This window comes from Sapajus apella, unplaced genomic scaffold (genome assembly GCF_009761245.1).
Source record: "Sapajus apella isolate SASKATOON/1434 unplaced genomic scaffold, GSC_monkey_1.0 scaffold30, whole genome shotgun sequence".
NCBI classification, from domain to species: Eukaryota; Metazoa; Chordata; class Mammalia; order Primates; family Cebidae; genus Sapajus; species Sapajus apella.
Genome location: NW_022436970.1, coordinates 2828169 through 2843142, shown reverse-complemented (window position 1 = coordinate 2843142; position 14974 = coordinate 2828169). Strand labels below are relative to the sequence as shown.

Genomic DNA, 14974 nt, shown 5'->3' with positions numbered 1-14974 from the left:
CTGAAAGTCACCAACTACAAAGATCACAGGTAGATAAAGCCACTAAGATGGGAAGAAATCAGCGTAAAAAGGATGAAAACACCAAAAACCAGAACACTTCTCCTCCTCCAAGGGATCAAAACTCCTCACTAGCTAGGGATCAAAGATGGATGGAAAATGAATCTGATGAATTGACAGAAACAGGCTTCAGAAGGTGGGTAATAACAAACTTCTCAGAGCTAAAAGAACAGGTGCTAACCCAATGCAAAGAAACTAAAAACATAGAAAAAAGGTTAGATGAGATGCTAACTAGAATAAACAGCTTAGAGAAGCATATAAATGACTTGATGGAGCTGAAAAACATAGCACAAGAACTTTGGGAAGCATATACAAGTTTCAATAGCCAAATCGACCAAGCAGAAGAAAGGATATGAGAGATTGAAGATCAACTCAATGAAATAAAACAAGAAGGCAAGAACAGAGAAAAAATGGTGAAAAGAAATGAACAAAGCCTCCAAGAAATATGGGATTATGTGAAAAAACTTAATCTACATTTGATAGGTGTACCTGAATGTGATGGAGAGAATGAATCCAAGCTGGAAAACACTCTTCAGGATATTATCCAGGAGATCTTACCCAACCTAGCAAGCCAGGTCACCATTCAAGTCCAGGAAATATAGAGAACACCATAAAGATATTCCTCAAGGAGAGCAACCCCAAGGCACTTAATCATCAGATACACCAGGGTTGAAATGAAGGAAAAAATGCTAAGGGCAGCCATAGACAAAGGTTGGGTTACCCACAAAGGGACGCCCATCAGACTCACAGCAGATCTCTCCGCAGAATCCCTACAAGCCAGAGAGAGTGGGGGCCATATTCAACATCCTTAAGGAAAAGAACTTTCAATCTATAATTTCATATCCAGCCAAACTAAGCTTCACAAGAAAAGAAGAAAGAAAATACTTTATGAACCAGCAATTGCTGAGAGATCTCATCACCATGAGGCCTGCCTTACAAGAGCTCCTGAAAGAACCACTAAACATAGGAAGGAACAACCAGTATCAGCCACTCCAAAAATGTACCAAATGGTAAAGACCATCGACACAATGAAAATAACCTTAAAAGTAAATGGGTTAAATGCCCCAATCAAAAGACACAGACTGGCAAATCATAACAGTCTCTCAGACCACAGGGCAATCAAATTAGAACTCAGAATCAACACACTAACTCAGAACCGCACAGCTTCATGGAAACTGAACACTGGCTCCTGCATGTCAACAGGATAAACAACGAAATGAAGGCAGAAATAAAGATGTTCTTTGAAAACAATGAGAACGAAGACACAACATACCAGAATCTCTGGGACACATTTACAGCAGTGTCTAGAGGGAAATTTATAGCATTAAATGCCCACACAAGAAGGAAGGAAAGATCTAAAATTGACACCCTATCATCAAAAATGAAAGAGCTAGAGAAGATCAAAAAAACTCAAAACCTAGCAGAAGACAAGAAATAACTAAGATCAGAGCAGAACTGAATGAGACAGACAAAAACCCTTAAAAAAAAAAAAAAATCAAATCCAGGAGCTGGTTTTTTGAAAAGATCAACAAAATAGACCGCTAATCACATTAATAAAGAAAAGGGAGAAGAATCAAATAGATGCAATAAAAAACGATAAAGGGGGTATCACCACTGATTCCACAGAAATAAAAACTACAATCAGAGATTACTACAAACAACTCCATGCACGTAAGCCAATAAATCTGGAAGAAATGGATAAATTCCTGGACACTTGCACCCTCCCCAAGCCTAAATCAGGAAGAAGTTGAAACCTTGAATAGGCCAATAACAAGAGCTGAAGTTGTGGCAGAAATTAATAGCCTACCTACCAAAAAAAAGTCCAGATCCAGACAGGTTCACAGCTGAATTCTATCAGATGTACAAAAGAGGAGCTGGTACCATTCCTTCTGAAACTATTCCAAACAATACAAAAAGAGGGAATCCTTCCCAAATTATTTTATGAGACCAACATCATCCTGATACCAAAACCTGGCAGAGACTCAACACAAAAAAGAAAACTTCAGGCCAATATCCATGATGGACATAGATGCAAAAATCTTCAACAAAATACTGGCACAAACCGATTGCAACAGCACATCAAAAAGCTTATCCATCACAATCAAGTAGGCTTCATTCCAGGGATGCAAGGCTGGTTCAACATATGCAAGTCTATAAACATAATCCATCATATAAACAAACCAAAGACAAAAACCACATGATTATCTCAATAGATGCAGAGAAGGCCTTTGAAAAAATTCAACAGCTCTTTATGCTAAAAACTCTCAATAAACTAGGTATTGAATGAACTTATCTCAAAATAATAAAAGCTATTTACGACAAACCTACAGCCAATATCACACTGAATGGGCAAAAACTGGGAGCATTCCCTTTGAAATCTGGCACAAAACAAGCATGCCCTCTCCTCACCACTCCTATTCAATGTAGTATTGGAAGGTCTAGCCAGAGAAATCAGGCAAGAAAAAAAAAATAAAGGGTATTCAATTAGAAAAAGAGGAAGTCAAATTGTCTCTATTTGCAGACGACATGATTGTATATTTGGAAAGCCCTATTATCTCAGCCCAAAATCTCCTTAAACTGTAAGCAACTTCAGCAAACTCTCAGGATACAAAATCAATGTGCAGAAATCACAAGCATTTCTATACACCAATAAAAGACTAACAGAGAGCCAAATCATGAGCAAACTCCCATTCACAATTGCTATGATGAGAGTAAAATACCCAGGAATACAACTAACAAAGGATCTCTTCAAGGAGAACTACAAACCACTGCTCAACGAAATAAGAGGACAAAAACAGATGGAGAAACATTCTGTGCTCATGGTTAGGAAAATCAGTATTGTGAAAATGGCCATATTGCCCAAAGTAATTTATAGATTCAAAGCTATCCCCATCAAGCTACCAATGACTTTCTTCACAGAGCTAGAAACCATCACCATAAACTTCATATGGAACCAAAAGACAGCCCGCATAGCCAAGACAATCCTAAGCAAAAAGAACAAAGCTGGAGGCATCATGGTACCTGATTTCAAACTATACTGCAAGGCTACAATAATCAAAACAGCATGGTATTGGTATCAAAATGGAGATATAGACCAATGGAACAGCACAGAGGCCCTGGAGGCAATGCCACACATCTACAACCATCTGATCTTTGACAAACCTGACAAAAACGAGCAATGGGGAAAGGATTCCCTGTTTAATAAATGGTGTTGGGAAAACTGGCTAGCAGTGTGCAGAAAGCAGAAACTGGACCCCTTCCTGACACCTTACACTAAAATTAACTCCAGATGGATTAAAGACTTAAACATAAGACCTAATGCCGTCAGGAGGCTGAGGCAGGAGAATTGCCTGAACCCAGGAGGCGGAGGTTGCGGTGAGCCGAGATCGCGCCATTGCACTCCAGCCTGGGTAACAAGAACGAAACTCTGTCTGAAAAAAAAAAAAAAAAAAAACCTAACGCCATAAAAACCCTAGAAGAAAACCTAGGCAAAGCCATTCAGATCATAGGCATAGGCAAGGACTTCATGACTAAAACACCAACAGCATTGGCAACAAAAGCCAAAATAGACAAATGGGACCTAATTAAACTCCGGACCTTCTGTACAGCAAAAGAAACAATGGTTAGAGTGAACTGGCAACCAACAGAACAGGAAAAAATTTTTGCAATCTACCTATCTGACAAAGGGCTAATATCCAGAATCTACAAAGAACTACAACAGATTTACAAGAAAAAAACAAACCCATCCAAAAGTGGGTGAACGATATGAACAGACAATTCTCAAAAGAAGCCATATGAGGCCAATAAACATGAAAAAATGTTCATCATCACCGATTATTAGAGAAATGCAAATCAAAACCACATTGACAAACCACCTCACGCTGGTTAGAATGGCGTTCATTAAAATATTTGGAGACAACAGATGCTGGAGAGGATGTGGAGAAACAGGAAGACTTTTACACTGTTAGTGGGAGTGTAAACTAGTTCAACCATTGTGGTAGACAGTGTGGTGATTCCTCAAGGACCTAGAAATAGAAATTCCATTTGACCCAGCAATCTCATTACTGAGTGTATACCCAAAGGATTATAAATCATTCTATTATAAAGACCCATGCACACATATGTTCATAGTGGCACTGTTTACAATAGCAAAGACCTGGAACCAACCCAAAGGGCCATCGATGATAGGCTGGACAAGGAAAATGTGGCACATGTACACCATGGAATACTATGCAGCCATAGAAAATGATGAGTTTGTGTCCTTTTGTAGGGACATGCATGAATCTGGAAACCATAATTCTCAGTATACCGACACAAGAACAGAAAATCAAACACCGCATTGTTCTCACTCACAGGCAGTTGTTGAACGATCAGAACACATGAACACAGGGAGGGGAGTATCACACACTGGAGTCTGTTGGGTGGGGCAAAGGAGGAACAGTGGACAGGGTGGGGAGTTTGGGGAGGGATAACATGGGGAGAAATGCCAGATGTAGGCGACAGGGGGATGGAGGCAGCAAACCACACTGCCATTTGTATACCTATGCAACAATCCTGCATGATCTGCACATGTACCCCAGAACCTAAAGCACAATATTAAAAAAAAAAAGTCTTCCTAAATAAAATCAAATACAATAATTTATAAGGCAATAAAACAGCACAACAAAATTGATTTTATTCTAGGATGCAAGATTGGGTTTATGTTCTAAATTTACCACATTAATAGAGGAAAATTAAAAGTTATACAATCATCTCAGTCGATACAGAAAAGTAGGATAAAATCCAAATACACTGATGATAAACATTAGGAAAGAAGAAATAAAAGGTAGCTAGTTTCTTAACATCTATAAAAGCATACAGGAAATATCATAATTATGAAAGGCTTAAAACTTTTTAAGATTGGGAAATGGTTATCTCATATGACTACCCCAACATTCAAAGGAATCCCCACGTAAATTATTTTAATCAATAGGTGAATTCAGCAAGATTGCTTGACACAATATTAATATAAAAAAATCAACTGGATTTCTATACTGGGGCACAGAAGTCAAAAAGAGGTAAATAATATCAGTTGAGAAAAATTTTTAAATCCAATATACAAATCCAGTATTTATATTTATATATATATATATATCAGACATCTACACATAAAACTATGAGTTATGATTAAAAAAACACCTAAATAAATGCAGACATATCAAGTTGATGTATTTAATGAGTGAATCCCATAAAGATATTATCTCCAAACTTATCTAAATTCAATGTAATTGCAATTAAAATCACAACAGGTTTTCATGGCAATTGAGAAACTGATTCTAAAATTTATATTGAAATTCAAAGGTACAAAAATAGCCAAGGCACACTTTAAAATGAATAAGGTGGTAAGATTTGATCTACTGAATATCAAATCCCATTACAGAGCAACAGTAGTTAAGACACAAGGCTAGACAAACCAATCAATGAAATCAAACATCCCAGAAACATACCATCATCTATAAAGAAATCTTACTGGCCAGATGCAATGGCTTATGCCTGTGATTCCAGCATTTTGAGAAGCCAAGGTGGGTGGATTGCCTGAGCTCAGGAGTTCGACACCAGCCTGAGCAGGATGGCGAAACCCCATCTCTTCTAAAAATAGAAAAAATTAGTCAGGCGTGGTGGTATGCACCTACAGTCCCACTTACTCAGGTGGCTGAAGTTCAAGGACTGCTTGAGCCCAGCAGGTGGAGGCTGTAGTGAGCTGTGATTGTGCCACTGCATGCCAGCCTGGGTGACAGAGCAAGACCCTGTCTCCTAACAGAAAAATATGTAAGAGTTGAACATTTACTTCACAAAAAAGATACAGAATTGAGTAATCAACATATGTGTTTAAACTAAACAATCAGGGAATGCAAATTAAACACATGAGAAACTATTATACACACATCAAAATGGCTAAAATGAAAAAGAGGGAAGATATCAGGTGTTGGCTAGGATATCTCATCAGTTGTATATATGAGTTCTCATTGCTTCATATCCTAGTCAACACTTAATATTTTTTCACTTTAGCCATTGTGATGAATATGTATCAGTTTCACGCTTAGGAAAACATTTTAACATTACCTACTAAAGCTGAAGATACTGAGAAATTTCACTTTTAGTTATAGACAAAAGGGAAATGTTTATAATATACACTAAGTTTAAAATACAAGGATGTTCATAGCAGAATCATTTATGAACACCAAATGCTGGACACAATCCAAATGTCTAATGACCAAAAAGACAACTGCAATCTATTCATTCAACAGAATACTACACAGCCATGAAAATGAACAAACTGTAATCAAATGCAACAACACTGATAAATGTCACAAAAGAAGCCAAACAGAAAAGCATACATAATGTATAGTTGACTCAATTTATATAAAACTCAAAAGATAGGCAAAATTAAACAATAAAGTTTCAAAATTTAAATCTTAGGTGGTAACTTCTGAAGTGCTGGCAATGTTCTAAGCCTTGTCCATGCACATAGTTAGAAGGGTGTTCCGCTTCTAAAAAAAAAAAAAAATCGCTGCACGTTTCTGTTTTGTTCATGGTTTCTATATGAATATTTTATACTTGCAAGTGTGAAATAAAATGTAATCTAACCTTAACTATCAGAAAACTTTTATATAGTTTAATATAAACTATGACATAATGATCCTATAACTTTAATTAGAGGTCAGGGAAATGAGAAGGGTGGCTGTGTGGGGTTGGAAATGATGGATGGGAATGGCATGGAAAGTGTGGAGTTTATCTTCCATAATGAGAACCACCTGACAGTGCCTAACACTGAAAATCAAGCACACCATTTTAGGATGTTAAAGTAAGTCTCATAAAATCAGCGAAGTAAAAAGTCCCTGTTCTGTCAAAGGGGAAAACTACAAGATATAAAGTTGGGGGTCTGCTGTTTAACAAATCTTGTGAAAGCTACTGTTTGACTCTTTCAAACTTAAAAAAAAAAAAAAAAAAAAAAAAATTCAGTGGAAATCAGTGGTGGGGAGAAAAATTCCAGTATGCCACCATTTTTAAGCAGAACCTGCATCAGCCCGTCTTCTGCTTACTTCTTTACTTTTCTCTATCACATTCTGGGAGAGTCAGTATTAACTCTTTGCCTAAAGCAAAGTTCTCTAAAGAGACATAATTCCCCAACTCTCTTGATTAGCTCATTTGTCAGTCTTAGTAGGAATATAAAAGATATGCTCAGAAACATCTAAGTATATTAATTATACTCGGGAATACGTAGGAATTATTAGTAAAGGAATAAAGGAAGAGAAAGTCAACTTTTCTTCTATCTCCTAATGAAAAACAAAGCTATAGGTAAAAGTTAAAGTATATAATGACTTAAATAAAAAGAAAACATAAAAAGAATAGTTTAACAAGGATTTCCACTTGTGAATCACAACACATGAACTATGGGGAAATGGCAGGAGATTAGCTATAGTATGAACTATGAATTTAAGCATTTCTAAATGTAGTTTAAAAAATAGGTATAACTTTTAAACTCAAGATACACACAATTAAAACACTACTGTTGTCAAGTTAAGGTGCCCCTAATGCATAAAAATAAGGCCAAAGACAGTATAATAAAGTTACATGAAATATGCTCATTTATCACTTTCTAAATAAATCTGATTTATTCTTAACTGACATCTTAATTATCCGTATTTACATCTGGAATATAACAACTTTTCTCTCTTTTAACAATCCAAGACAAACAAATGTTATGATTATACATTAGCTTTGCCTCCTCAGTTTCTAGAGCTAAAATGTCATGTCAATTACTTAATAAGATTAAATTTTACCTTGTTTAATCTGTCCTTGCACGATATTACTGGAAGCTGGAGGGGAACCCCTTGCCTTAGAAAGGTCTGGGGTGCTTGGTCTAGGTGGCCTTAAAAAAGAAGAAGAAAAATATAAGATACACTTTGACATTGTCATATTTCCAGAACTATTTAAAATATAAAATATTCTACTTCTTAACGAATCACAAAGAAACATACATAGAACATTTTCAATTTACTGTTCCAGAAAGATTTTTTTTGGTTTGTACATACTGACGTTCTTTATTTCAAATGACTAAATGATTAGCAAGTAAAAATCTGACATGTACAATTTGTGCTTTATATTAGTTTAAGAAATATTTTCCAACATACTTAACCCTTTGTTCTTCAATATTCAGATGCTGAGATTTCAGACTACTCCACATCATTAATCCAAATGAATTTATAGAAAGATTAAAAGCATTCAGCCCTAAAACCTGGAAACAGTCATGAGGCATTAAGAAATCTTGGACTTTAAAGGCAGACTGTCTCAGTTGTGAATTCTGATATTCCACTTACTAGCTACATGACTTTGGGCACGTTACATCATCTCTCTGTGTCTCAGTTTTGTTATCTGTAATAAGGGGATAACAGAAGTACATACCTTATAGGGTAAAGAGCACTAACAAGTTAGTTTTTGTAAAGTGCTTACAACGGAGACTGAAACAAATTAAGTGCTATGTGAGTATTTGTTAGAATTTTAATTCTTCATATGGTAAACACTCAGTATAATAAAAAGTTGTCTCGATAAAAAGAAATTTATCAAGGCTAAGTATTCTAGAAATATCAAAATAGTATTCTGCATTTTTAAAAGTTTTTTCTCTATTGAAAAATTCTGACTCTACTTCTCACAAAATTCTGACACCAAATCTCTGAACACGTCATTCATTACATATAAATTACAATGAGAAGAAGCATTTAACCAGATGGCTTTTTTTTTTTTTCTGAGACAGAGTCTTACTCTGCTGCTTCGGCTAGAGTACAGTGGCACAATCATGGCTCACTGTAGCCTTGAACTTCCAGGCTTAGCCCCTCAAGTAGCTGTGACTACATGCATATATCACCACGCCCAGCTGATTTTTACTTTTGTAGAGGCAGGGTCTCACTATGTTGCTCAGGCTGGTCTCAAACTCCTGGCCTTAAGTGATTCTCTTGCCTCGGCCTCCCAAAGTGCTGGGATTACAAGTGTGAGCCACCATGCCTGGCTTCAAATATATATTTTGAATTGAATATTAGGGCAAACTTCAAGTACATACCATGTTATAATTATATTTACAAGGGCTAGCCTACACGACCAACTCCCTTATTCCAAATTTTTAGAAGTAACAACTAAGTATGTCAACATATATATAAAAGTGTATAATTTTATTATGTTTTAACCGGGCATTTTGAAACTGGTGTTTTAAAATGTAGAAGTAAACAACTGAGATGACACTAAAGTAATCAAGTTGTATAAAGTCAAAAAAGAGTAACAATGACAAAAACAAAACAGGTTTCTTTTTTGGAAATTTAAGAATAAAAATGAAACTATCATGGTCACACCTGGTAGGACCCTTCTTCATATGATCACCAATAAAAGTTGCATTGGTCATACTCATTAAAGTATTTGCCAAAGAAATGATAGACAGGAGATGCTGTGTGGTGACGGCTCGGGACACTCCATAAGTTCCCTTTCCTACTCCCTCAGTCACTGGCACCTTCCTTCCTACTTCCGTTTTCCCACGTGACAATTTACAAGCAGGCTGATTATAACCAGGCAGCATCAGTGACATATGGCCTCCTCTTGACAAGAGACCAAATGATACTGTGCAGTGGGGTTTCAACATTCCAAGGCGATCCAAACAAACTTCATCCAGTACTTCATTCAAACCCCAGGCATGGAGGCAGGACATGAACAGCTTTGCAGTGTCCATAGTTAAATTATATTCTAATAGGGTCAATGGCTTCGATTTGCTGGACCGATATTCAGGATCACTTTCTTCCCTTCTCTGCCTCATTATCTCCTCATCCTCCTCTTCATCATCAAGGAGGTGTTCCTTGATGTTCTCTTTGATCGTTTCTTTCACTTGTTGGAAGAGAACCGCTGCTCGTTTTCCAGTTAGAAAAGAGCCCCCTTTGTCTGAACTGCCAGATGCTTTTTGCAAATTCTCTGGGGAAATAAGCGCAGTATTCGGCCTAGAGGCTTCTTCAGTCAGGAGTTGAATAATCAACGCTTCCACATCAAAGAAAAGCACATGTATGTCCGGGTCTGTTAGGTTTGTCTTTATTGCTTGAACCATCAGGGAATTATGAGAATATTTAGGTAAATTTCCCTGTAATAAATATTTTAAAAAGATAGTTATAATTAAAAGTGCTTAGTTTCATATATTAATAAACAATAAATAATCAGACAAGTTAACATGCTTATTAAGCTGTATTTCTGGGAATCTATATCATGAAAGATAACACACTAACTTCGCCAATCAGCAACATGTAAAAGCTATCAGCTTATACAATTAGAAGAACTTTATGCTGAAACAATCACAAAATTACCAATTAGTTTAAAAACCAAGAAAGTAACAGTTTATTATCAAAGAAGAGTATTTTTACTCATAGGACAGATAAAAATTTGTTTCAATAATTTATGAGCAGATTCTGTCTCTGAGAATATACTACTGTTCCACCTGATGGAATAATCTGTTTACTGTGGCTCCCAACCCTTTAAGTTGCTACAACCATCAATCATACCCCTCCTTTTTCCATTTTACCTTCAATCTCTCCCCAGTCAAAGATTCCATTCCCTGAATAAAGAACATATTAGAGTCTACTTAGATTCTTAAAAAAAAAAAAAAAAAAAAAAAAGCTATCTTTCAACCATGCTCCCTCTTCTAACTCTCTTCTCTTCTAGCCAAATTTGTCCCTTTCAGCCAAGTTTACTTAAAGTAGTAGACTAATCCAATGACAATTCTTCAGTCCCTCTCTTCCCTAATGTCTTTGCAGTATATAACATTGTTATTTTTTGCTGAGCTAGAAAGAAAAAGAGAGACAGGGAACTAAAAGAAATAATAAAAAGCTCCCTCTCCAGCATCCTGGAGAGTACCTCCTGGTAAGTCTACTTCTGTCGATCTCTCCCTCTCAGGCAGCTGCCCTCATAACTCATTCTTCCTCCCACATGGAACCTATCACCTATATGTAGATGGCTCTCTAATTTCCATCATCAGCCAGACCACTCTCCTAAAGGAGTTTCAATCCCGTAACTTCAATGGCTTGTATTGGGATGTCCTACAACACCTACCTCACATTTTAACGTGCTCATCTCCACCCCCTCACTAACCTTGCTGTGCCTCCCGATTCAACAGTTGGGAATCTTTCCCACTGTCACGACAGAACGTCAGACCCTTATCTTTGCTCCTCAAGACAGGTTTCACTGTCCCGAGTCTCTCCTTACTCCAACATGTGACCTCCACAGAGCCACAGACTTCTGAGGCAAAAATCTAATCATGTAACTCTTCTACCAAAAACTTTCCATTATCATGAATTATTAAGAAAACTAGACAATACAAAAAACGAAATCAAAATATAGATAAGTATCTATCTGATCTTGAGATGAGAATGGACTTTCTGAACATATGTAAAAGTTCAACTGCTACAAAAAACATGTTAGATGACAACCAAAAAATAGGAATAAGATGTATTAGGACTGATAAAGAGTTTTAATAAATACAAACATTTCTTAAAAGCAATAAGAATACTATTGCCAAAAGAAAAAAGCTACGAAGAGCAAAGACAGTAAAAGAAAAATAAAGGGTGCTGCTCAAATTAGTGGTCAAGGAAACAACAGTTAAAATGATCACAAGATGCAATTAGTAAGCTATCAATCAGTAAACACTAAGAACAGTATAGAGAAAGTCAACCTCTTACACTGTAGGCGTGAATTTATATAGTTTGAAAAGAGTAATTTGGCAAAATGCTTCATGAGCCTTTATAATTGAAATTGTTTGATCCAATATATTTATTTCCAGGATCCTATCTTAAATATTCAGAAATAAAGACAAGGATTTATGTTCAAAGATGTTCAGTGAAACAGTATCCATTATTTTAAATTGGAAACAACCTAAATATCTAACAATAAGGAAACTGGTAAATAATTTATTCACAGCCATATCATATAATAACAGTATTTACAAATCATCTTTCCTGAGCACATCTAACCATGTAGAAAAATACTCATGTTCCAATTTTAGTAAGATGAAACTATACACACATGCCCATGTACATGTGCACACACACACAAACACACCAAGTATGATTCCAATTTCACATATTTAATGCTTAAGTACATATACACACACACACACACACACACACACACACACACACACACACATATATATACATACACACATATATATACATACACACATATATATCCATGGCAAGAAAGATAAAGAAATCTCTGAAAATATTACAATTTTGTGATGGACTTATAGAGCATTTTGTTTGTATTTCCACATATTTCTTGGATTGTATATGATCATATAATCAATATATATTACTTTATTAGAAAATAAAGCTCTAGAATAAAATGTGCACTCCTTTAGCACAATTTTCAAGGTCCATTACAGTTTGATACCAAATACCTTCCAAACTTTAACAAATAGGCCCTAAGACCATAACAATGGGCGCTCGCATATAGATCCTTTTACTTATTCCCTTTCCCAAAATGCTCTTCCTTTACTCCACCTCCAATCCCTTCTCTTCCATAGACACCCTATTATTCCACAAGGTAGATGTATATCAAATCATCACACTGTACACCTGAGAGATACACAATTGACAATCTGTCAATTGTCCCCCAGTAAATTTGGGGACGGAAGAAAGACTAATTCTGCCAAGGAAGTTAGTCCACAGTGCATCCAGTTCCCATAATGTTTTATGTCTATAACACATATTTGTATGTCTTTGCCATATTTATGTAATTATTTACATTTTCCTATACTCTATAGGCACATTTCAAAAGCAGGGACCAATCATGTCTTAGTCATCTTGTATAGTCTCAAATCTATCACAGTACCCAGCAGAATGAACAAAGAATATTTTGAAAACTGTATGCAATTGGCTGGTCCAAGTGCAGTGGTGTTTAGAACCAATTGATCACAACCAGTTACAGATTTCTTTGTCCCTTCTCCACTCCCATTGCTTCACTTGATGAGCCTTAAAATTTTCTTAGTAAAATTATTTTAAATTGCCAATCAGCTGTTCTGTCATAAAATTACCACAAATCCCCTTAACTGGTCTCTCTTCTATCTTAATTTCCTCCCCTCTGACCATGTTTCTGTCTAGCTTAAGAGACTTCAACATTCTGTTGAACCCAAGGATAAAATCCAGACTTACCTGCAAAGCACAAAACATTCTCCAAGAGATACTGCCGCTTACCCTTCCAATTTCATCTCTAACCACCATCCCTATAACTTCTACCAAATCAAACCACTTGTACTTTCCAGGACCAAGTAGTTTCAGGCATTTGTATTTCTGCATATGCTTATGCCAGGATCACGCTCGCTCCTGAATCTCTCTTCTGCCACTCAAGTCATACATACTTCTACTCATCCTGCAAGAAATATTTCAAGTGGCTTCTCTCCTGAAATTACTTACAAATTTTTCAAGCAGATCACTACCTTCTGTGTACAAACCTCTGCTCTGAATATTTCTATACTACAGTTAAGCACACATATTTATGTAGTTATACATGTGATAAATTTATACTACACAATCAGAAAGTTACAGATGCAGAAATAAAATCAAGACTTTCCAAATCTCATTCTTGTATCTAATTCATTCATTCCCCCTTGTGTGGGGGACACAAGACATAACACTTATTATGACTTGTGTTTGTGCAAGGTACTGAGAGTACCAAGATGAGTCAGAAATGTTTTTTCTAGTCATGGAATTCAAAACAGATGATGATGTGTAGATCAGTTATTAAAATGTAGGATGAATGGTGCCATAAACAGATAAGGCACAAGAAAGAGACACAATGGAGAAAGTACCAACTCCACCTCTGGTGACAGGGAAACCCTCATGGAAGATGTAATGAGCAATGAAAAGAGCACTCCTGGCAGAATGATGGCCAGGTGTGAAACAGGACAAAGGCAGAAGTATCACACGATGGATACTGCTGAAACCACAAATGCCCAAGATGAAGAATACGAGGCATGGCTTTATCCTGCAAGCTTGGGAGCCACTAAAGCAGTATTTTTCTCAGAATCATCAGGAGTGCTTGTGAAATAAAGCTTCCTGGGCCTGATATGAGACCTGAACCAGTATCTTTAGAAACACATCAGAATCTAATAAGCACCCCAGACGACTTTATGCAGTAAAGTTTGACAACTATTGTCTAAAGGCTTTAATGAGGGGAGTAACATGATCAAACTTAATTGTATAAACATTGTATCTGCCAGCAATATTGGCTAAAGGGAGCAAGACAAGAGTCATGAATATGAAATGGAAGGCAACTGAAACCGTCTAGATGAGGGAAGATAAAAGTAGGCAATAGCACTGAGCATGTAGAAAACACGACAGATTAAAGAATGTGCATACTACCCTTTTATTTCTGACAGCACTGTGCTTTAGATTTGCTTTTTCAAACACTGAATGGGTAATGTGAGATGCTATGCTTACTGCTTTTTGCCTACCAACACTAGTTTGACTGAATAATAAAATTATATACAAATATTTTATCTAATACTGATATGAAAATTATTATTAATAATGATAGCTACACCACATATGAAGCTGTTGTTATGGTCTAAACACCAGACTAGGTATTAGGGCTGGTTATGTCACAGCAAAAGATCAAATATCATCACATATCACTATTATGTAGACAGAACTGACACTGGGTATGAAGGAACAAGTAATAACATTAGGTAAAACAGCCCATCGCAGTGCTTTGGCAGATGCTGCCTTTCCAGGAAGGATCTGCAAAATTCTTTTAGCAGAAAGAGACCATTACTACCAAAGAATATAAAATCAACCATGTTTAGTAAAGAAATTATTGAAGCAGCAAGAGTGACTTGAAGCAAAAAGGAGGTAAG

The 14974-nt window shown here is 36.3% G+C and overlaps 1 protein-coding gene across 4 annotated transcripts in view; it reads right to left on the bottom strand.

Moving 5' to 3' along the window:
• The window catches only part of WDR7 (WD repeat domain 7), a 391158-nt gene that overhangs the window by 259803 nt on the left and 116381 nt on the right, over positions 1-14974 (bottom strand). For all 4 annotated transcript variants that reach the window (XM_032293871.1, XM_032293869.1, XM_032293870.1 and 1 more), the window contains 2 exons: positions 9441-10210; positions 7881-7969 (listed from right to left, as the gene is read on the bottom strand). In XM_032293871.1, the coding sequence (XP_032149762.1) occupies positions 7881-7969; positions 9441-10210 (859 nt within the window). The remainder of the gene's footprint in view (positions 1-7880; positions 7970-9440; positions 10211-14974) is intronic.